We start from the raw sequence: 20,623 nt of genomic DNA on the forward strand, positions 1-20,623 counted from the left end.
ATGTTGCAACACGTCAGAATGATGCGTAATGAATCCAGTTAGATAGGCATTGATAATTGATAAGAATGATCAAGAACTTACCCACAATTCACACATCTCAAAAGGAAGATTCTCCGACATGGTGAGAACATGTGATAAATAAAATGTTGCCTTGGTGGAAAACTCTAAAGTGGACCCAAGTTGCCAAGAACGACGGATGTGGAAACGTGCATTTGTTGCCGATTCCCGGGCCCAGAAACAAACAGACGGTAACTGCCAAATCGGTAGTTGGGAGAGGAACGCAGAGATAAGACAGAAGTAAGAAACTCCGAAATTGCCACTTTATCAACCGATCTGGCAATTTTCCCATTTCCGTCGCACGATCCGGCCCACATATATCTCCGCATTGGCCGCTGATCATTGAACCTTGGAAGATCTAAGGGACTGGCAAAGAGTCCGAAGAATTGCCCTCTCTTCATCCAATCAGGTAATTTTCCTTCATATGGACAGGACAGGGCAGGACAGGACAGGACAGGACAAAACAAGACAGCTGATCATCAACACGATCTATAAATCTGTAACCCCAGTTTCCACACTTCCCTGCCAATCCCCCTCACCCTCACCCTCACCCCCTCACCCCCTCACCCTCACCCTCACCCTCACCCTCAAACCCCCACGTATGACCTGGGTGCTTTTTTGGCCATGACCCCAAGAAATGTTTATTCCCCTTTCTAACGGAACTCAATACGTAGCTTGATCTTGGCAATGATCATCCAGGTACCCAGCTATGATATCGTAATAGCTCCCGTTTGAAAGGCCGAGACAAAGTATAAGTAAGTACCATCTACAGCACAGGAGTATGTCCAGCTCGATTCCCTTCAATCCTGATTCTCAAAATCCTTCCAAACACGCCTCATAATTTTTAATCCGCCATCTTCCTTTATTTACCGTACCATTATTGAACATGACTTCAGTAGATATACAGGCACTGGAGAGGACGTCCGATGATGTCGACAAGCTCAACATTATCAGAGCCGAGATGAAAAAGCCCGGCGCGGGGAAAGATAAGGCGGAATTTCGACGATATGATGGCGCGAAAGACCATGTTAGATTATTTTACACAGAGTATGAATCTGCCCTCTTCCTTTTCAGTATGTGCAGATCGTGTATGCTAACCCTGTAACAGACAACATCTCAAACAAACCGTGGAATACAATATCACGGTCCGTGAAGAGTTCCGGAACAGAGACCCGTGGTGGATGGGAGCTATGGAAGGTGCACTGCTTCTCAACAAATTCGTTGATCAGTCAGACCCTGACACTGAGGTTGGTCAACTGGAGCACCTTTTCCAGACATCTGAGGCGATCAGAGAGGCTGGACGGCCCGAATGGATGGTCGTGGCTGGATTCGTTCATGACTTGGGCAAACTATGGTGTCTCATGGGGGGCCAAGGACAGTGGGATACTGTCGGAGATACCTTCCCAGTAGGCGCTGAGTATTCGAAGAAGATTGAACTTTACGAGAGTCTCAAAGAGAACCCGGACTTCAACAATCCTCGCTATAACTCCAAATATGGTATCTATTCTCCAGGTTGTGGATTAGACAAACTCATGATGTCATGGGGTCATGACGAAGTTCTGTACCAGATTCTCAAGGACCAATCTACACTCCCACCTGAGGCATTGGCAATGATCCGATACCATTCGTTCTACCCATGGCATTTCGAGAATGAATATTCACACTTTGAGAACGAACATGATCGAGCGATGAAGCCTTGGGTGAAGGATTTCAACCAGTTTGATCTTTACAGCAAGAGTGATAGCCCTCCCGATGTTGAAAAGCTTATTGTAAGACCCACTCAAATTGCACATCAACATCCAAGCTAACTCTTGATAGCCAATTTACGAGGAAATATTTGCCAAGTATTTTCCAGATAAGGTCAACTTTGGCAAACTTGCAAAGCGACCAACAAGCAGCAGTAGCAGCAGCGGCAACAGTAGCTCTTGAGGTATGACTATCTGTATCCAACGCTGATAACCAAGCTAATCTTTTACAACTACAGTACTCGGATATGATTAAGGAATGACTCTCACGCTTTACGAAATTATGAGAACTTTCGAAGCAAACAACGAGCGGATATCATGGGTAAACTTTTGTATTTGATAGGTGTTTTTATTTATTTTAGTACTGGTAGACTTATAGGGGCAATTTAAAAGCAATTTAGAAATTACCTAGTTATCATATCCGGCCACATGAATTTGCAATGTGACTTGATACGAAATGTGAGGTCTGAATCTTTGACACCTTTATCGTGTAATGATGAGGGAAGTGTTATGCCAGTGTGATCATGTGATCCATGGCCTTTTATCCAGCCAGGATATCAAATCACATGATGAACACAGAGCCCTCGGTCATAACACTGCCACACACAGTCCTTTGAACTACACTCGAATTACAATTATGCCAGGAAAATACTGGCTATTGATCAATTAAGAATTACACACTACTAGATACACCCTACTCCTTACCATCAGGGTTTGTGCTAGCAATGAGCTCTTCCCAATCCTCCAGAACTTTTAAAGCCCTGGAGTGGCAGAATCCGCGATTGACGAAGTGGCCGCTTTGTCAGCCCCAGAAAATATTCAATATTTTTATAATGCATTGAAAAAAGCGTTTTTAAAGTATTAATTAAAAAGCTTTTTCTTTCATAAATAATTAGAAATTTTTATTCCAAAGGGACTTAGTGAAATTCTTGAATTCTAGCTTGAATTCTAGTTTAAGATAATCAATATTTTATTTATATTGAATTCGATTAATAATTGAAATGAATATGAATATAAAGATTAGAGCTAAGTAAATAATGTATATAAACAGTACATTCTATATAACATAATATAATAATAAAGCTTCTGATTAAAGAATAAATTGAAAATGAAATGAATAATCATCTCCTTTAAACTTTCAACTAATACCTCCCCCTTTTCTCCTAGCTTTTACACTCGCTTCCCTTCCATCCACCTTCCTAATATTCATCGAATTCTGAAATCTCTAAGGCCCTTCAGGGCTCCCATTTTCTTTTTTTTTTAAAAAAATCAATACTAAACGAATCTCATTCTATACCGATTCCATTCATTATTAATGAATAGGCTATGTCGTTATTGATGAATTGAATATATTATAAATGTAATGTATGTATAAAAATTTGTATAGGGATTTATATTGAATTTCTTTTCGTCGAAAATATTAACTTTGCCACCATAGGGAAGTGGACAAGCATTTGTCTTTAAGCTGCTGGAGGCAGTCTGGGCCAGAGGAAGTCTAAGTGGGGTTTCTTTTCCAGCGGCCAAGCCTTCTTGGGGTCACCGGGTTGATTGCCATCAACAGCAGCCTTCACCATGCCTTTCAAAGTAGTCTGCATGGGTTGGTACACTGGGACCAAAAGTGGTTCTCATTTGACATTAGCTTCAGCGTATACTTTTCTACGGTAGTAGCCTGGCTCAAGGATCATGGTCCGAATACCAAACTGAGATGTCTCTTTTTGAAGACACTCCACTACAGCTTTCCACTGGAACTAGTATGTCAGTATAAGAAGATACGAATGACCTAGCACCTACGATGATACGTCCTAATAATAAATGTCAAAGCTGAATTTCATCTCCAGAGCTAGCTTTCTATAGGAAATAGTAGCTCTTCAATGAAGGCTACTGAAAGAGCTAGTCTCTTTCGCATTCGCTTAAGTGACACGGCAATCATTCAATTGAAGTCATTCGCCTGAGTTTATACATAGGATGTTAGCTTGTATTGATTTAATTACAATAGTTATCTTGTCAGCGTTTATACGTTAATCTGTAGCTAATCGAATTTCTAAAGGGAAATATAATTCATAGGGTTTCTTTGAGTTTATCAAGTGAAAATTATCTAGTTCCTTCTCTATCCTCTAGTATGTAGCTTTTTAAATTACCTGCTCCACCGGTAGATAATCCGCAGATTATCTGTCGAAACTATTCATCCCGCGGGTATCCATTGTGTAGCCTACGCAAAGTATTTTCAAATATTGTTCACAACTAGTCAAAAAAATTTTACTAAAAATTTACAGTCCTATAGTGCTACATTCGTTTATTATTAGGAGTATCTTGTCTTTAGAACTTAAAAGAAATGAAATGTTTCTAGCTTCAGCCAGCTTCAAATGCCATGCCGTATATGCGATTACCTCTTCGCAAAGCAGTGCATAATGTTTGTTCGTCCGAGAAACCAAAGAAACCCTAAGAATCTGATAATCGACAAGAAAGCAGTGGCATATAGAAGAAATTTGAAGTAGTATGGCGTCCGGGTCGTAGAGGCTTTCTGCAAGAAAGAGTTAGAACTTTGCTATAGGAGTCATCATAAGGTCTCGCTACTTACACCAACGCCAAGAAATGCGAAATCATTCGAGGTGACAATCCCGACCAGCAGCATATTCGACAGGATCCAGCAGACAACCAAGCGGGTCCTAAACGACTTATACGTGTCATCGACCTCCTTGGTTTCTACGGTAACTTCCACTTCGACAGGGGCCAGAGTTCTTAGCACGGTCTCCTGAAACTTCTGGTCAATATCTGTTTGTTGCATCTCCTCTTCTTCGACCATCTCGACACCGGATTTCGAGTCTTTGATCACATTGGCCGAAGGGAGCTTTTCGCTTTCATCTGAGCCCTTTGTGCCCCAAGAAACATCATGCCAGTTATTGAAGGCATACACCATCAAAATGTTAATATATGTCGAAGCGAGAATGATATACTGCGGGAAGGAGTGAAACATATGCCAAGGATCCAAGTAGAGGAACGAGGCAACATAGTTCAAGCCGTAAATGGTGACCAAGGCTAGTAAAATCACGCCGGCGACTCCCGTTCCTCCAAACATGCTCTCAAAGAATGCTGCGGCCGAAGACGTGTCGATCTGTTCCCCAATGGGAGTCCGTAGTGCCCGGTAAACCAGATAAAATGACAGAATGATGATGTAGAGCTGAATAAATCCAAACACCACAAACGACACCAGATAGGTCACTTGCGATCCCTTTGGCCGATTTCCAAGGGCCAGAATGAATTGTGTGATCACAAACGCAAGGTAAATATATTCAATAACGTGGTTGAATATGGGGGACGCAGTATCGCCAAACGGCCAGCCGTGATAGTTCGATGCAGCTACAGGCGTACCGACAAGATCCATGATGACAGTGGTGGTGAGCCAATAGGATGATAAAGAGAACCAACTAAAAATAACATTGGCAATGTTGTATAGCAGCTGGAAATGAAACATTATCATCCGGAGCAGACTGTGTCCGGATTTGTACATGCGACCGAAGTGAATAAGCGAGTATAGCGAGGCAGCAAATGATCCATTCAGCCAACGGCGGCGTTGGCTGAGAAACTCAGCAGGGCCTTCCGGTACGTCTGTCTCGCCCTTGGCAGCTTTGACATAAGACAAGTGCCAATTCTGTCCTTCTTTCACTACTAGCTCGAAACAAAGGATACGATCTTCTGCAAGGAACATATTCTTCTTAAAAATATTCATGTTGTTGATACTTTTCTTGCCAGACAACAACGTATGGTCGCCGTGAAAATATTGCTCCAAGGGACGGCCCATGATCGCTCGAAAGCGATATGCTGAAAATGCACCGGGGAGAACAGTGACGTAGCCGAAGGAGCTCTCAAGGGGTTTGTCAAGAACATTCGAAATCTTGTATTCGAAATTCTGTATTGCCACAAGCGGATTTAGTAACTTGGAGTTCCGGCTCCCAAGCATAGCGTGGATCTCACCACATGCGCCACCAAGGTTCTTGTCGTTATAGAATGCCTCCCATAAGGCCAATAAAGAGCGAGGTCCAGGTTTTGTTCCCGCGTCGATCAAAATGGTGACTTCCGGGTTGAGAATCCGTCCAAAGGCATTGAATAACCAACGATGCGAGTTGATCTTTTTAGTATTCTTTTGTTTGAGGCAGAAGAGGAGCTGTACTGGAGGCAAGTTACTGGAATCATGCACATCCGAATTGGGACGAGAAAGCTGTAGGTCGGGAGTGATGGATAACTGTGTCGTGAACTCGAAGACATGGGCTGTCGTCTCCTTTCCATCCACGTCCTGTTTTCGCACGCCGTCTTGATATACTCCAACGGTTGTGAGGAGATCGAGCACACCTGGATCCGCCTTTTCGAAACCGTCGAACACTAGGCAGACGACAATTTTCTCCCATGCTGCGGAACCCTGCGTCCAAAACCTGGACTTCTTCAGATTCACAATATCGCGAATGTTCTTCATCACACCATGCAAGGTTCTAGCGAATAGCACCTTGTCCTCATTATAGTAGGTGATTGCAATCAAAAGCTCGGTGTGCCGGTTGTATATGTGCTGGCGTAGTGTATAACCGTTCATCAAGGTAAAATCATTCGGGTCACAAGTTACCGCGGTGTATCGCATCTCTGAGAACTCGCTGGTACCATTCTCTATATCTCTGTACTGGGGTTGCAATGCGTTCTTGATTGCACTTGGTACAGGGTAGTTTGCGCTCAAGACAGATCCCTGACCGCCTTGAATCAGTTTAATCTTTCGAGTAGCGCGGCGCCGAAGAGCTCCACGAGCACCGTTCGCGGACGGCATGTCTTGCGCATTAAAGGAGTCTTCGGGGCTTCTGTAGAAGTCCTGGTCGATATCTGGAAGATGGTGTTGATCCCCGAAAAATTCCTCACCGTTCACTGAGCTGGTTGGTGAACGTTGACGTTGTACCTGCCCAGTACCAGTCACATAGGGTGTTGTTGGATGGTAGCCACTAGTATCTGATAGCAAACTTTCACCAACATCATGAGCATCATTTGAGTGATGTACATCACTAATATGATCAGTGTTATCTAACTGTGTAGCAGGATCAGTAACAGACTGTTCGAAATTTTATTAGCAAATATGTTTTGGTCAACTCTTTGAGTCGTGGGCGTACATTGTTTGAATGTTGAATAAGTTCATTCATAGGATAGTTTTCAGCCGAACTATTCCAGCTCCTTGATGTTTCCATTTTTATTTGATCTCTTAAAGAAGAGAAGAATGAAGGATAGAAAAGGAAAGAATGGAGAAAAAGCAGTCAAGATGACCCGGGGGATATTTGAGAAGAAATTTCTGCTTCTGATTGCAAAAAAAAATAGTATCGGCATGTGAATGAATGTTTTCAGAGGATGCTTAGCCAGACGCCGTCATGAATACTCTGTGCAAGTCTCGAAAGCTAAATAGTCAAGCCGACTCCTTTAAGATGCGTTTTTGTTCAAGACAATTCATGAAGGCATTGAGGCTTAGATTGCTTCGGCATGTTAAAGGCTATTTAAAGAAGACCCATTGATATGCATTTTTAAAGCCTTCTAGTAGATGTGGTAGTTACAAAATACGTAAGCAATGGATCCTAGCTAGAGCCTACCCTAAGGGTGGATTCGGATCGATTTGTTTGACCGGGTAGATTCAATATAATATCTATATTAGATCTAATATTGTATGAACTGAATATAATAGTGAAACTACTATATATTCTAATATGCAACTGAATTTTCTGAAGTGAATATAATTTAGACTCAACAAAATAATGAGTTTAATATGTTAAAATAATAAACAATTTAACTCTTTTCTATATAATTATTAACAATAGCTCTTAAAATCCTATTGAGAAATATTGAATTTTTTTTCGATATCTGCAACTCAATTCTGCGTGTCCTAATATTACTTCAAATATATTATAACTTCAACATCTAATACCCTTTTCATTCCATTTGTTTATCTATTTCTTCAAATATAGAAGAAGCCGATCCGAACGCATCCTAATATTATGACTCCGTCGCATCTTGGTAACATGTGGATCAGGTGGAGCTGCCGCAAGTTTAGCTGGGCCAAGAAAAGAGTGTGGAGTCAGGGGAAATGTACAGCCTTTATTTTGACAGATACGAAAAGCTAAGCAGTTTGGGAAAAGTGCAAGTTATGTTTTAAAGCCTTGGTAACTGGCTAGGAAGAAAAGTAGATCAGGCCAATTATTAACGTAACGGCGTGGGCTAACCTTTTCAGGTAAATAAATACTCTAGGGAGCTAAAAAAAACTAAAAATTAAAAAAAGCCTATCTTTGTGATAATACACTCTTGATTGGATTTGATTTCTGTAACTAAACTATGTAGGGGATTTATGCTGTAGACGTATCAATCAGGAGTGGCTTGAAAGAACCAACCTTCATGTCAAGTATGTGTTCTTGTTTCTTCATGTACTCTACCTGCCTTCGAGTCAATGGGAGAGTAAGACAAGTGAGTGCTGTTTTCAAGTGCGAATTGATCATTCCTGACGGATTACAGATACTATGATCTTCCTTCTTGTCAAAAACCCCCAAATCGTGAATTATGAGGCCTTGCAAGCGTGTATAAATTCCTGCAATACTGTCATAGATATCAGGTGCTTCTGGTAGTGGCCAGAGTTTTGATTTACACAGACACCATGTAAGCGACCCGAGGATTATCGATTCGCACCTATGCGATCCCATCCAAACAGCGTGTCGACACCATCGTGGCTTCTCATCCTCAACTAGTAGGTGGCCAACCAAGTCCCTGAATGGCTGTAGCAACGAGCCCAGTATGTTTTCTCGAACAGAGTTGATGTGCTCTAATCAATGCATTAGTACTTTAGATCTTCACACTGGCATCAATGGGAGTTCTTTAAGACGTACCTAACACACCAGGAGGTGTTTGTGTGCTGCTACAGGATAATGCATCCGCAAAATCTGCAGCGTCGAACTCCAACAAGATGTGACGCGATACGATCCGGAACAACGATACACTACCAAGTTCCCACGCAATCCACAAGACCCTCAGCATCGGCGTGTTAACATCTTCAACCAAGCTGGCGACATGGCTGATCCAGATTTCTGCCCATGGTCGAAGTACTTTGGTTGCATCATAATAGTGTACTGCGACAGTTAAGTAATAGATCTCATCAAGAGAAAGGTCCTGTAGAGTCTCATCGTAATTTCCATGTATTATCGAGAGGAAAAGGCCCATGGTGGTGGAATTGTCTTCTGGTAGTCGTACGACCCATTCACCGACAGCTCCCCTTGTGCTGGGCTTTCGTTCTGCAAAAGCGCCATATAGCATACGCTCGAATACCGGGGAAGCACGGGCTAGTGTTCTCGGACAGACAATGTAGTCGTCTGTTGCGCCGTCTGGACCGATTCGGAGAGTGAGATCGCCCCAAGGGTCGAGCCTAATAGTGTTTAAACTCATGTTTGAACCAAAAAAGCAGAAATTCGACAGAATGGCAAAACGAGAAATTCTGAGAGACTTGATTATTTCGTTAATTATGCACAACTCCTTTCCTCTCTTTTATATTTGTATTGCCTAATGGCGTCGGAGTTTTCTGTGGGTTTTTGTGTACAAGCTATTCTAGCTATTCCATCGTATTTTAGGATCGAGCCCTAAAGTTAGATTTTAAGTATATGCCAAGAGACAATGCATTGTGGCTTGCGGAACAGACCAGAGATTGCAACGGCGCCATAAACTGCCCTGATGGGCAGCACCAAGACATCATTGGTAACGGGGAGCCCTCGGCGAGAGATAGGTCAACCGTTATTGCCTTGACTAGGTGAGAAAGGTATTTACTTCAAAACGGGTTGTTTTTCCAATATTCTAAAACAGTCTTCATGCGCCAAGTGCTCCTTGATGCCGAACTTTACAACATAGTGCCTAAAGAAAGGAGTTCCCAGTTGCGGTACTTGAATCAGCTTCATAGCTCTACTATATTTCCAAGAGTCTAGGTGCTCGTATACATTGTCGCATGTACGATAGAGAAAGGGCGCAAGGACAAATGATGATCTACGACTTTGCAGGACGTCAAGCTGTTTTTTGTGCCTCTCTCTTCCCTTTGGCTTCGTAATTTTCCAGCCAAGCAGCAACAGAAGAGAACAAATGAAACCCAGTAAACAGCCATTCCTCGTACTCATACTATCTACACATGCCCAGCATCAATGACTAATTGAATGTGCCTTGCATTGCCCACTAAAGCAAGAAAAGGACTCCTGGCGAGAAGCGTTAAAAATCATTCTCCAAGCCTCTGCACCGTGCACGACATACGCCATTTGGAATTTCACACTAACGGTTTTGGTAAATCTACGACGGCACCAATTAGAAACAGAAGATTTGACTTGAAGTGGAGCTTGAGTAGTGTTAGGCGATGCCGATAGCGCGGAACTCCACCTAAGGTTATTTAAGGTTATAGGAGCTACCCGCGCCACGTGCGCGCTTAACCGTTCTGAGAAATCTACGAAAGCACCAATCACAAAGCAATTGTCAAAATCTAATAAATATACTGGAGATGCTAGTAATTTCTGGTTAGGTTCGTCCTAATTACGACTATGCCAAGACGTCGTGTGAAGTAAACCCACCAACATAACTTCTATGAGTCAGGGCTTACTACTGCTTTAGAAAACCCTTTGATAACTAAGGAGCGAAGCTAAGATTCACATATCACGCGATTGGCAATGCAGATCAGTTATCCAGACAGTACCGGATCGTTATACTAGGAGGTTTTCAGGTTCGGCCACAATAGATTTATTCTAAGTCATTCAAAGTAGTTTTGTTTTCTGTACACGTCTAACTACTCGCATATAGTTAAGTAAAAGAATTTGGCACTGTGAGGTACTCAATCAAGAAGCTAGTGGAATCAATTCCATAAAATTGTCGTGGTTGGCATGTCAATGATACTGCCATGAATTTAAATCAACTATTATTCTTTTATTTTTACATATTTGGCATTCTTGCTGTGGAAGTTACCCTCATAGTTCGATATTTCTAGCCAGTAAAGCGATCGAGTTGTTCGGCGAAATAGATGGGATATTCATGTCCGAAAGAATCTTGGCCATGTGAAGAATGCCCCTACTATTGTGCCTGACATCCAATCCAAAATCCGCATGTGCTATGATAGAGGCCTCAAAGATCTCAGCAATATCCTTGCTATCCCAAAATCCTTCCCTCCTATCAAGCAGTTTAAGGGAGCTGATAATTCGCCGTAGCAACGCCAAATCATCCGTTAAATACCCAGCAATCGTTATATAGGGTACAATGTCGGCGCTAAACGTAATGAGAGGACGTGAGGAAGGACCCCTCAATTTGATGATCGATTCGACTTCAGGTAGGAACTCATCCAAGACGCCGAGTGCAGGAAAATGTTGGCCGCTGAATGTCCACGGCTCTTTGTCTAACATAGCAGTCCATGTCTTTTGAAGAAGACGTATCTTGGAAGCGTCGGATAAATCCTTATTAGAAGACCTTGGAAAAGAAGCGCGTTCGAGGATATACTGGTCGAAACGGGCGCTCCATTGCCAAAATTGTTGGTATATTTGTTGATAAGCAACTTTTTCATCCCAGCTAAACAGATTCAAGAAGTACTCGGGCTGCTGATTGGGTTGTACATCGCCATGAGATGGCCTGCTTTGAATATTACTGTACGCTTGCTGATAAAACATATCATGAGCAATCTCAAATGAATGAAGCTCGGCTCTAGCAGCATCCAATGTCATGATCGGCGTGAGTGACTGAAGCTCGAGTTGGCCGAGATCCGGAGTTGCGCGTGAGATGGTTATGAGTGGAAGCACTTCACTGTCTGTGAGAATATGCGTCTCCAGACTAAGGCGGGAGAATAGCAAGGCGATTTGGTCTATATTACGCTTGTTTTGGCACGTGGATGATATTGCTTGGTGCAACGCCACTGGGAGACGACCTTTTCGGGATGCCAAAAAGCGACGCTTCGAATCGGGAACCAACAAAGACACAAGCAAGCTAACTCCGGATTGTAAGTGCTTAAGTGATTCGGCATATCGACCTCGAATATTCTCAAGGCATATAAACAAGATACAACAAGCTAGGGCAGCCTCAAAATCTTCTAGTGTCGCCTTAGACATAAGAGGTTGCAAATGCCGAATTGCCATGTTATAGTGCAGTATAACAAATCGTTCGTGCTTAGTTGCCGTTGCAGCGCTGTAGCTAACTGTCTTTTGTGTTAGGAAGTCGATATGAGCAGCTGCTAATGCTAACAAGGCATAGCGTGTTGCTGCAATCTGCGATAAGGACCGGGGGAGGAAGTCGATCCAAAAATTTATGCTTGTCGTTGAATCGGACAAATCCTGGATCGTGTATTGGACAGCATGATTGAAATATAGATCTGAGGAGTTTATATCTGTGAGCAGTGACTGTTTGGGCTGGACAAATTGTATTGTGTTATACTCTGGGTGTCCTTCATGATAGGCCACACTCGCCTGGCGCGGGGGGTCATAACCGTCGCATTTCACCCGGTCTTTAGAGCAACGGTGACATGTCGGCTTCGCCTCGTCGCATTTGAGATGACGTATTCTTGATGGACAGATGATGTCAGAGTCTCTGAGAGCATGTCTAATTCTTCGGATTACTCACTTGCTGTTACATGAGATGTTAGTCCCCGATCTCGGCAAACAATTGGAATAGAAGAAATCCGGAAGAGAACGGAACCGACCACGTTTTACATCCAGAACGTACTCTTGAAGCCCGGGCTCTCTTGCGCTTCATTGGTTGACTGTGAGTTGGATCATCGCGGCTGTTAACTGGTGCCGCCATAACATAAAATTTAGGCACATAGCATCGTGTTCCAGTGATCAAGCAAGTCGTCGGTATTGTGACACGAGAGGATTTCGATTCTTAAATAGCTATTTTAGCATTGCCACAGTCTGTCATTGCGCTGAGCTTAGTCCGTGGACAAGACCTTCGGGGCTTTACTTTAGTGGCGGGCATGCCCTGGACCAAAACATCGGCACATCAAAAAAAGAGTACTACTTTCAAAATTCTTTTTTAAATCTATGATTAGCGTTCTGGATCTTGAATTGAAAGCGAAACATGAGGACCTTGTGATTTGCAACATGCTTTTATTTCATTCAATTTGTAACATCTTTTCAAATTGTGATTCAAATTTGAAATAATAATATTTTAAAAAGAATCTTGATTTTGACAGGTTTGATATGCCGATTTTGCTGTCCACAACGTGGCTGGGTCCTACAGATGCCCCATACTAACCTGAGGTATCTCGCCAATGAAGCTTTCCAAAGTAGTGGAGCGTGATCGTCGACGCTCATTCCCCACTTCCTTTATCAGCATTAGAGTCAACGTACTCGTGTGGTTAGACTTTTTTACCTCATTATTAACAAAAGTCGTAATCAATTCAAAAGATAGTTAACTATTCTATTTTTTAACTACTCGTGTTTTAGACTACTCTTTTATATTAATGATGACTTTTTATCTTATTGATATCCTCGTTAAAAGAGAATTTTATTTTATAAAACTAAATACAATAAGTCTTTATATTAATACTAATGATATATTAAATTTTGAGATTTTTGAGGACTTTTCTAGATCGATGTTTAAAGAACTTGAACAACGATTTTTCAATCTGTATCTAATTTATATACAAGTTTAAATTTAATTAATTTTAAATCAAAGCAATCATTAATTAATTAATTGATTAATTCATTAATTATCTAGAATGTCATTTTGTAAGAAGAGAAAATGTCCACGTAGCAGGGGCGTGCACGTAGCAGGGATATCGGTTACTAACCGGACAGAATTTTTCTGATCAATCAGGGATCGGGGGAACGTTAAGCTTCTCGAGAGTCCGAGAGTCTGAGAGCCTTTGGGCGTTTCCAGGTGAAGAACTGAAATCTTTAGTGAGAATCAAATTGTTTCAGGTCATCAAAGATACCTGTACCTCGAATTCAAGGCCAAATATAAAGAGCCTCTTGATATCATATAATCACCGAAGAGTCTGAGAATGAAACGAATTAGCTCAGCGTGCGGCGCTTCACACATTTTTCAACACGATGGATTTCCCTAGACCCCCTGCCCGCAAGTTCGCAATTGGCCTGAATGCAACTTAGTGGATGAATGAGCCCTACCAACGGTCAATGCAATACCACTACAACATCGCAATGCAAGCCCCCAGAAACAGAGAAGCATGTCTGTCATGTAGTGATGCATTCGCAATGTTTTGATATGTTTATCACCACCCCCTCATCATGTTTCTCAATGTGCTGCTGTTATCATCTTCGTTTTCTACATTTTGTTGGCATGTTGCTATCGCGAATGGCGTCGATCTCATGGTATATAATTTAAATTTTCGAGTTATATCCCATGTACTTTGTAATCCTTAATCAACCTCGGAGAGGTTTGGACGAAATCCAAGTCCAGCCTTGCCACTCGTAAGGCTTGGTGACAATACTTTTCTCCTGCGATTCACAGTTCGTGGTGGAATTTTCAATTCGGTGTGGATTCTCGGGATAGGTCATTGGTTTATACGAGCAACTAGAATATCCTTGGTGATACTTCCTATTGATGTATATTCCATGAGCTACTTGCAACTAGATCTGGATTGCTCTCTGTCGGAAGAAATTTGGTCAGCTTCTTGTCGAAAATTGCGAACACGACTGGTACCACAAATTTTGAGTTTCTTATGACAATCTTGCGACCTTTTCATTTCCTTGCACTTCGAAGGGGCTCAAGGGGCTCAAGGGGCTCATTGAGTCAGCATGTCTACCCCCAATGCCGAATCGTCCAATATCTCAACAGAGGAGTGCGAGCGCTGTTTCGCCTTTTTACAGACCATTCACGGACAAGAGTTTCTACAAGCATGTTATGAGGAACGCGAAGAGCGAAAACGTACCAGCAAACCAAATACAATTCACGGGAAACTCTTGAAACTCTCTGAGGTTCGGAAGCATCACGAATGGGAAGCACACAAACGCGATATATTCTTCTACTACATGCGAAATTTTAGCTCCGCCGGCATATTACGAGAGATCACTGCCACAGGCTATCGGTTTTCAAATCAATCGTAAGTACAATTATTGAGGTCTCAGACGATGGTTGATTGACGTATATTATTACAGACCTCGAACTTGTGATAATAGATTGGAGGCATGGGGTTACCCTCTTAATCCACAATTCAGACAGATCTTTCTGAGTCGATTACGAGAGGAAGCAGCAGCTTGGGAAAGAAAAATCCAACTTGACCCTCAGGATAATTTCTCGATCGCATATGACCTATCGAATTTAGACACAGAAGCTCGTCGCAGTCATGCCCACCTCGATGTATTCAACACACCATTTGGATTTGGAGATTCTCCAACTCTTGGCGCCACTAAAAGAAAGACAATAACCGATGTCATAGAATCACTTGACAGCAAAGCGTCGAAATCCATTACGCCACAAGTTTCTGCAATTATGGACCATACTTTTCAATTAGATCGTGTTTCGCCGAGAAAGTTTGACGAATTTACCAATGGGCAAATTCCAATGGACAATAGTTTTACTTCTTCGGCAAGTTCGTTCATCTCACAGGAAACTATTGGCTGGGCCAAAACTCAGAAGGATAACGATATATCCTCCGAATATGTTAACCCCGATGTGTTAACTACACCAATCTCGTTTATCAAATCTGATACCGATTCTGGCTATTACTCGATGGAGGTTGTGGAGAAACCCTTAGGATACCAGGAGATAGGTGATCAGGTACAAGAGGAACAAGAGGCGTCTGTTGATGGAGAGTTTGACGTGGTTGGCCGTAGACCTGATAGTCCGGACCAGGCTTACTACCAACTCTTCGATGCTAATTCTATGATTCCATCGAATGAAATGAACTCTCTTCTACGACAGAAGCTGGATTCTCCCCGCCGATCATCTATACTACACAAGATCCCCTGTAGGAATGATCACATGGATGTTGCACTCGGCAAGAGAACTATGTGCGAATGTGGGGTTACCCAAGTCCATGCTGTCTGCCTCTGTATGATCGATCTCCCTGACCATCAGATTCTCGCAATCCTAGGACAAGTCTTCAACAAAGACGAGATCGATGGGGCAGGAAATACCCCACTCCATTACGTTGCAGCAGCTGGGCGAAAGAATGTCCTTGAATACATGATTGCGTCAGGCATCAACGCTGGACGATTAAACACAATTGGCCAGAGCTTCTTACATGTCTTGGATGCTAGTCGTTTTAGTGATGATTTGATTAACTTCCTTCAGATATTCAAACATAGTGGCTTACTGGAGCAACGTGATCATAATGGGCGAACGGTGCTGCATGGTCTTCTTCGAAATCCAATACTGCCTCATGTGTACCACGACCTAGTAGATTTCTACGGACCCGAAAGAGCAATACAATTCTCACTTCGGGACAATCAAGGTCTGACAGCAGCACAACATATACGAAATGTTGCTCAAACTCAAAACCCTTATGCATCATATGGCCATGTCGGCTACGCTCAAGCTATAGTAGTCTACGAAAATATCGCCAATCGGTTCATTACGCAGACGGAAATTCCCGGTAATTCCATTGAGGAGACACAAAACCGTATTGCGGTTCTTAGAAATTCCAATCCTAATGTGGCGGACTCTGTTCCGAATACCGAGGATAGTACGGGTAGTAATGCTCTCCATTGCTTGGTCCTACCACCCAGAACTTGTACTCTGGAAGATACCGAAAGACGCCTCGATAAGCTAAAGCAATACATATTTTTCGGGGCAGACATCAATCATTATGATCAAGCCGGTAGAACACCACTTCTCGCAGCCATCATCGAATCTACATCTCCCACAAATGAATCTACTACCAAAGCAATTGTCGAATTGCTGTGCCAGAATGGTGCTAATATCTATCAAAAGGATCGAGATGGTCACACTGCATTATACCACGCGATACGCAAAGGTTACTGTGACTGTGTTGCCATTCTAATTCAACACAGGGCCCATGTGAATTGTAGAGCACCAAATGGGCGCAGTTATCGAATGGTTGCGCAGGATTATTTACAGGAGCATCTATCGGCTAATGATCAAGAAGGGTTTGATAAACTACAAAAACGACTAGCTGTTGTATCGGCCTTAGTCGCTTGCAGAGCTGTGTTGGAGCCAACGCTGCTTCAGGCCTGGGGTGTTGATGCGACGTGAGAGTGATTGAGGGAAGAGACAAATTGTTATCGTGATTCCATTGGCTGTTAGGCTATGGTATAGCGAGAACTAACCAAGTCAATAAAGGCGTCAAAGGGATAAAGAGATCTCTGTACCACTAGGCTCGTCGAAGAAGGAGAATTGAGCATTTGGTTTACAAGGGGTAGCCAAGGGGTAAATAAGCGAAACATGGCGTATATTACTGCTTGAAGATGTCTTCGGCAAACTCGTCTAGTGATATGATATATGACATACATGATAGATAGCGAGCTAGTTGGATCAAGGATTTGGCCAAGAAAGAAACACGTGTGGCCTTAGTTTATTCATCGATTACCCCTCAGAAGATGGCTCTACTGGTTGCGATTCTACCTATTGGGATGCCACACTATTCGACATGAGTGACCACTAATTCAATGTATATTCAAGTACATATCTAAAAGTCTTTAAGTTGCACTTAATCGCACAAGAAAAATTTAACTAACGCTTTTAAAATGCTAAGATAGGAAAGATTGCATTTATCAACATGGAATATGAAAGAAAAGTTCCTCTTAAATCATATACCATAAATGACAGTCTTCTAGGAATAATTAAAAGCTAGAAACTCAGCTCTATCCAACGTACCAAAGAAAAAGAACTTCCACAACGCAAATTCCCGAGGGTGTTCCACTCCTCGACTAAGTCGATATGTACCCCCATCATCCATGTACTCTCAATTTCCAATCGACAACAACAAGCAAGAACCAAAACCCAGTATTCCGAGCTAACGTTCCATTCTTTGTCCACTCATCATCATTTTGGGCAAAACGTTTGCTAGCCTCGATCAGATCAATTAAAAATATTAACACATTGTTTGAAAAGCATACACAGCGCCGAGATTTGGAGAAGAAACAAAGGGATAGAACTACCCATTGATTTTGTTTGCTCTGTATCAGGAAGTAATGGGCTGATTTTGACACAACAAGGGGGCTGAGTAATCTATTTGCGTTTCCATTTCTATCCAACCCGCCCTCCAACGTGGAGTCTAGATCAACAATTCTGGGAGCTTTCCAGATTTTATCGACACATCTATTTGAACAACAGACAACAAAGGAATAGACTAAGAGAAAGACAGCAAATAAAACTCAATAAAAAAACAACTTGTTCATAGCACAAACAACAAGAAAAAAACAATCTATCTACATCTGCTACATCTTCAATCCAATCAATTCCCCAAAACTTTATCCGTTTAATAAAATTTCACAACCCACAGCATCTTCTCACTCACATCCACATCCTTCTGACTCCGCGACGTATCTCCCACCGCCAAAATAGCATATATATGCACATAATAACTTGCCAAATCCATGCTCCTCAGAAATTGGAAGACAATACTCCATTATGAGAATGCGAATGCGGTTGCGAGGAAACCCAGGAGACTAGATAGGATTGCGCAGCGATCAATGAGCATATCGAGGACTGCGCCCAAGAGAGCTGATTGATTGATGCGTTGAATTTTCTCGCGTCACGAAATCTTGAAGGCGTCGAGGCAGGATGTGATGTACAAAGAGGTGCAGGTGAGAGGATGGAAGAGCATGTGTGTGGTAGAGGGATGTGATAATGAAGATTATTCGTGCGTCTTCCCTGGATGTTGGATGGATAGTGTTGATATGCAGCTAGAGAGAGGCTTGTACCTATGAGATTTAGGATGAAAGTGAAAACATTCTCTTTTGACAGCCGGAGGTAAAATTCATCTTGTGGCTGCTTCATTGGTAATACTGAGGTTGTTGGACTCGTGCCCCTCCCGCTACCACAATGTAGGTGTGTTCATGATAATTTGAACCCTGGAGATCCTGATAAGAGCCACGCCTTGTATTCGTCCAAAAGCATCTATTGATCGATTTAAGATCGGCTAGTAATATTCGATAGTAAGAGAAGCTTCCAACAGTCTCCAGAGTTTATCCATCTGGTCATATGTCTCTGGCAAAAATCTCTACTAAACTAAGTATAGCTCGCCTTTATCGACTTTTGGACTTTTGGACTTTTGGACTGAATTTAAAAGAGATATCGAAATAAGAATATACATTAAGAAAATACGCATATCTACTCCAATACACATACAAAAACTTAGCGATAATAATTCAACGGGTAACATTTTGGATCCTCATCTCTCTGTCTACAATCATCGAATCTGCACTACTCAAAGCCCACTCGTACCTAATACACAAACAAGCAACTCTCAAGTAGTCAGCATGCTAGTGCGCGCTACGTATTACTTGAAAACTACATGCGAAATACTATTCAAATATACCAAGTCAGAAAAAAACAAAAAAACAAAAAAACACAAGAACTTCAAAGATCTCAAACAATTGCACAGCAAACAAATAAACAAACAAAGAATCCATAAACAGATAATCATAAATCCATACCATCCATACATACAACAAACAAAAAAATACAAGAAAGAAGTCATCCATCCTACTCAATAACCGCTCTCTCTCTCTCTCTCTCAAAAAAAAAAAACGCAAAGACATATCAAATTCTCCAGGGCGCCAACCTAAGCGATCGATACCCCCGACCCAACGGTCTAACACGATCTACATTCTCCATTCGCTAAGCCGGGAAGGAAGGAAGGAAGGATCCGATTCGGATCATGATGATCATGGCGCAAGAGATGAGATGGGATGTGGGGCCGCGCGAGAGCACCACGATTCCCCATCGAGCCCTTGTCATAATATAATACATGATGCTTACTACAGCATACATAATTCGATGTGATGATTTATTTTATCATTGACGCATGTTCCTGTGAAAGTCACTCACTACCTACACTTATTACTCGATATTGAGCCGAGACTTTTCCGGTAATAAATGTATAGTATAACCAGCGCTCGCTTCAATAGCCCAATCTCCAACCTTCATCCACCCAGCCGGTATATATCCAAACCCCCAACCCCCCAACCCCTCAACCCTCCATCCATCACAAACCACCCAATCACCCACCCAACCACCAAGCCCAAGCCTTCTCACCCTCCCAGCCTCAAAGCAAAGCAACAAAACATTAAAGATGCAGCATATCCAAACCCCTCTCAAAATTCCCCACCCCCTCCCCTTCCACCAAAAAATCCCCAACCTCCATCCACTTCAGCTCACTCATCTCCCATCTCCACTTCCCTAGCAAACTCATCATAAGCGTTCCTCTCCCACACATACCATACGCTTAAAAAACCAGCTCATCCCCATCCACAAACCACAAACCCCAATCCAAACCTTCACATTCCCCCTACACCCTAGCAAGATAATCCTCCTCCTCACACCCCTCTCTCCGCTCCGAGACTCACACCCCTCCCCCAAACAAACACAAATCTTCAAAATCCGACATAACCCTCAGCCTAGAAATCTAGTTAGTATCTTTTCTTTCCGAAGAAAACAATCCAAGATGCTAAGAAGCCAGTGCGTCTACTTGGACTTATTGGGCAGCAAGAGTAATTTCTTGACCTGAAACAAATAAAGATAGACTAAGACATACAACATCCTCAACAAAGGTGTTCAACAATCTGTCAATGATACACATCAAGTTAGAACAGCCCACGCCAGATCATTCGCCATCGACATCTCGCAGATTATACATTCAACACTCACTCACTTAACCACTCATTTATAGT

The 20,623-nt window shown here is 42.4% G+C and overlaps 5 protein-coding genes across 8 annotated transcripts; 2 read left to right on the top strand and 3 right to left on the bottom strand.

The window, feature by feature from the left end:
* Positions 1-290: 290 nt before the first annotated feature.
* BCIN_01g02510 (hypothetical protein) lies at positions 291-2,220 on the top strand. 2 transcript variants are annotated; one of them, XM_024690313.1, is made up of 5 exons: positions 291-812; positions 954-1,104; positions 1,166-1,826; positions 1,876-1,987; positions 2,042-2,220. In XM_024690313.1, the coding sequence occupies exons 2-4, from the start codon at positions 1,019-1,021 to the stop codon at positions 1,984-1,986; spliced, it is 858 nt and encodes a 285-aa protein (XP_024546080.1). In that variant the 5' UTR covers positions 291-812; positions 954-1,018; the 3' UTR covers position 1,987; positions 2,042-2,220. The 2 variants fall into 2 exon arrangements, with proteins under 2 accessions (XP_024546080.1, XP_024546081.1); XM_024690312.1 differs by lacking the exon at positions 291-812 and having other exon boundaries at positions 841-1,104.
* A 1,863-nt stretch (positions 2,221-4,083) lies between these two features.
* Positions 4,084-7,273, bottom strand: BcCHSIIIb. Its single transcript, XM_001548495.2, has 3 exons — positions 6,944-7,273; positions 4,381-6,885; positions 4,084-4,323 (listed from the first exon to the last, which is right to left on the bottom strand). The coding sequence occupies exons 1-3, from the start codon at positions 7,016-7,018 to the stop codon at positions 4,186-4,188; spliced, it is 2,718 nt and encodes a 905-aa protein (XP_001548545.1). The 5' UTR covers positions 7,019-7,273; the 3' UTR covers positions 4,084-4,185.
* Positions 7,274-8,102: 829 nt separating this feature from the next.
* Positions 8,103-9,338, bottom strand: BCIN_01g02530 (hypothetical protein). The gene is made up of 2 exons (XM_024690314.1): positions 8,693-9,338; positions 8,103-8,628 (listed from the first exon to the last, which is right to left on the bottom strand). Exons 1-2 carry the CDS (start codon positions 9,243-9,245, stop codon positions 8,159-8,161), a joined length of 1,023 nt encoding a protein of 340 aa, XP_024546082.1. The 5' UTR covers positions 9,246-9,338; the 3' UTR covers positions 8,103-8,158.
* Positions 9,339-10,553: 1,215 nt separating this feature from the next.
* Positions 10,554-12,825, bottom strand: BCIN_01g02540 (hypothetical protein). 3 transcript variants are annotated; one of them, XM_024690317.1, is made up of 2 exons: positions 12,528-12,825; positions 10,554-12,428 (listed from the first exon to the last, which is right to left on the bottom strand). In XM_024690317.1, the coding sequence occupies exon 2, from the start codon at positions 11,942-11,944 to the stop codon at positions 10,793-10,795; it is 1,152 nt and encodes a 383-aa protein (XP_024546085.1). In that variant the 5' UTR covers positions 11,945-12,428; positions 12,528-12,825; the 3' UTR covers positions 10,554-10,792. The 3 variants fall into 3 exon arrangements, with proteins under 3 accessions (XP_024546085.1, XP_024546083.1, XP_024546084.1); XM_024690316.1 differs by having other exon boundaries at positions 12,505-12,825; XM_024690315.1 differs by having other exon boundaries at positions 10,554-12,365; positions 12,426-12,825.
* Positions 12,826-13,627: 802 nt separating this feature from the next.
* On the top strand, positions 13,628-17,406 carry BCIN_01g02550 (hypothetical protein). Its single transcript, XM_001548498.2, has 2 exons — positions 13,628-14,868; positions 14,924-17,406. Exons 1-2 carry the CDS (start codon positions 14,564-14,566, stop codon positions 16,980-16,982), a joined length of 2,364 nt encoding a protein of 787 aa, XP_001548548.1. The 5' UTR covers positions 13,628-14,563; the 3' UTR covers positions 16,983-17,406.
* Positions 17,407-20,623: the final 3,217 nt, after the last annotated feature.

The sequence above is a fragment of the Botrytis cinerea genome, chromosome 1, assembly GCF_000143535.2.
Source record: "Botrytis cinerea B05.10 chromosome 1, complete sequence".
NCBI lineage: Eukaryota > Fungi > Ascomycota > Leotiomycetes > Helotiales > Sclerotiniaceae > Botrytis > Botrytis cinerea.

What these genes read in the sequence shown, in the direction of transcription:
- BCIN_01g02540 (XM_024690317.1), bottom strand. Translation starts at nt 11,944, where the DNA reads ATGGCAATTCGGCATTTGCAACCTCTTATGTCTAAGGCGACACTAGAA.
- BCIN_01g02510 (XM_024690312.1), top strand. Translation starts at nt 944, where the DNA reads ATGACTTCAGTAGATATACAGGCACTGGAGAGGACGTCCGATGATGTC. An exon ending in GTTAGATTATTTTACACAGA is followed by an intron (nt 1,105 to 1,165) that starts GTATGAATCTGC and finishes ACCCTGTAACAG; the next exon opens with ACAACATCTCAAACAAACCG. An exon ending in CCGATGTTGAAAAGCTTATT is followed by an intron (nt 1,827 to 1,875) that starts GTAAGACCCACT and finishes AACTCTTGATAG; the next exon opens with CCAATTTACGAGGAAATATT.
- BCIN_01g02530 (XM_024690314.1), bottom strand. Translation starts at nt 9,245, where the DNA reads ATGAGTTTAAACACTATTAGGCTCGACCCTTGGGGCGATCTCACTCTC. An exon ending in AACACCTCCTGGTGTGTTAG is followed by an intron (nt 8,629 to 8,692) that starts GTACGTCTTAAA and finishes TGCATTGATTAG; the next exon opens with AGCACATCAACTCTGTTCGA.
- BCIN_01g02550 (XM_001548498.2), top strand. Translation starts at nt 14,564, where the DNA reads ATGTCTACCCCCAATGCCGAATCGTCCAATATCTCAACAGAGGAGTGC. An exon ending in TATCGGTTTTCAAATCAATC is followed by an intron (nt 14,869 to 14,923) that starts GTAAGTACAATT and finishes ATATTATTACAG; the next exon opens with ACCTCGAACTTGTGATAATA.
- BcCHSIIIb (XM_001548495.2), bottom strand. Translation starts at nt 7,018, where the DNA reads ATGGAAACATCAAGGAGCTGGAATAGTTCGGCTGAAAACTATCCTATG. An exon ending in TTATTCAACATTCAAACAAT is followed by an intron (nt 6,886 to 6,943) that starts GTACGCCCACGA and finishes AATTTCGAACAG; the next exon opens with TCTGTTACTGATCCTGCTAC. An exon ending in TCGCATTTCTTGGCGTTGGT is followed by an intron (nt 4,324 to 4,380) that starts GTAAGTAGCGAG and finishes TCTTTCTTGCAG; the next exon opens with AAAGCCTCTACGACCCGGAC.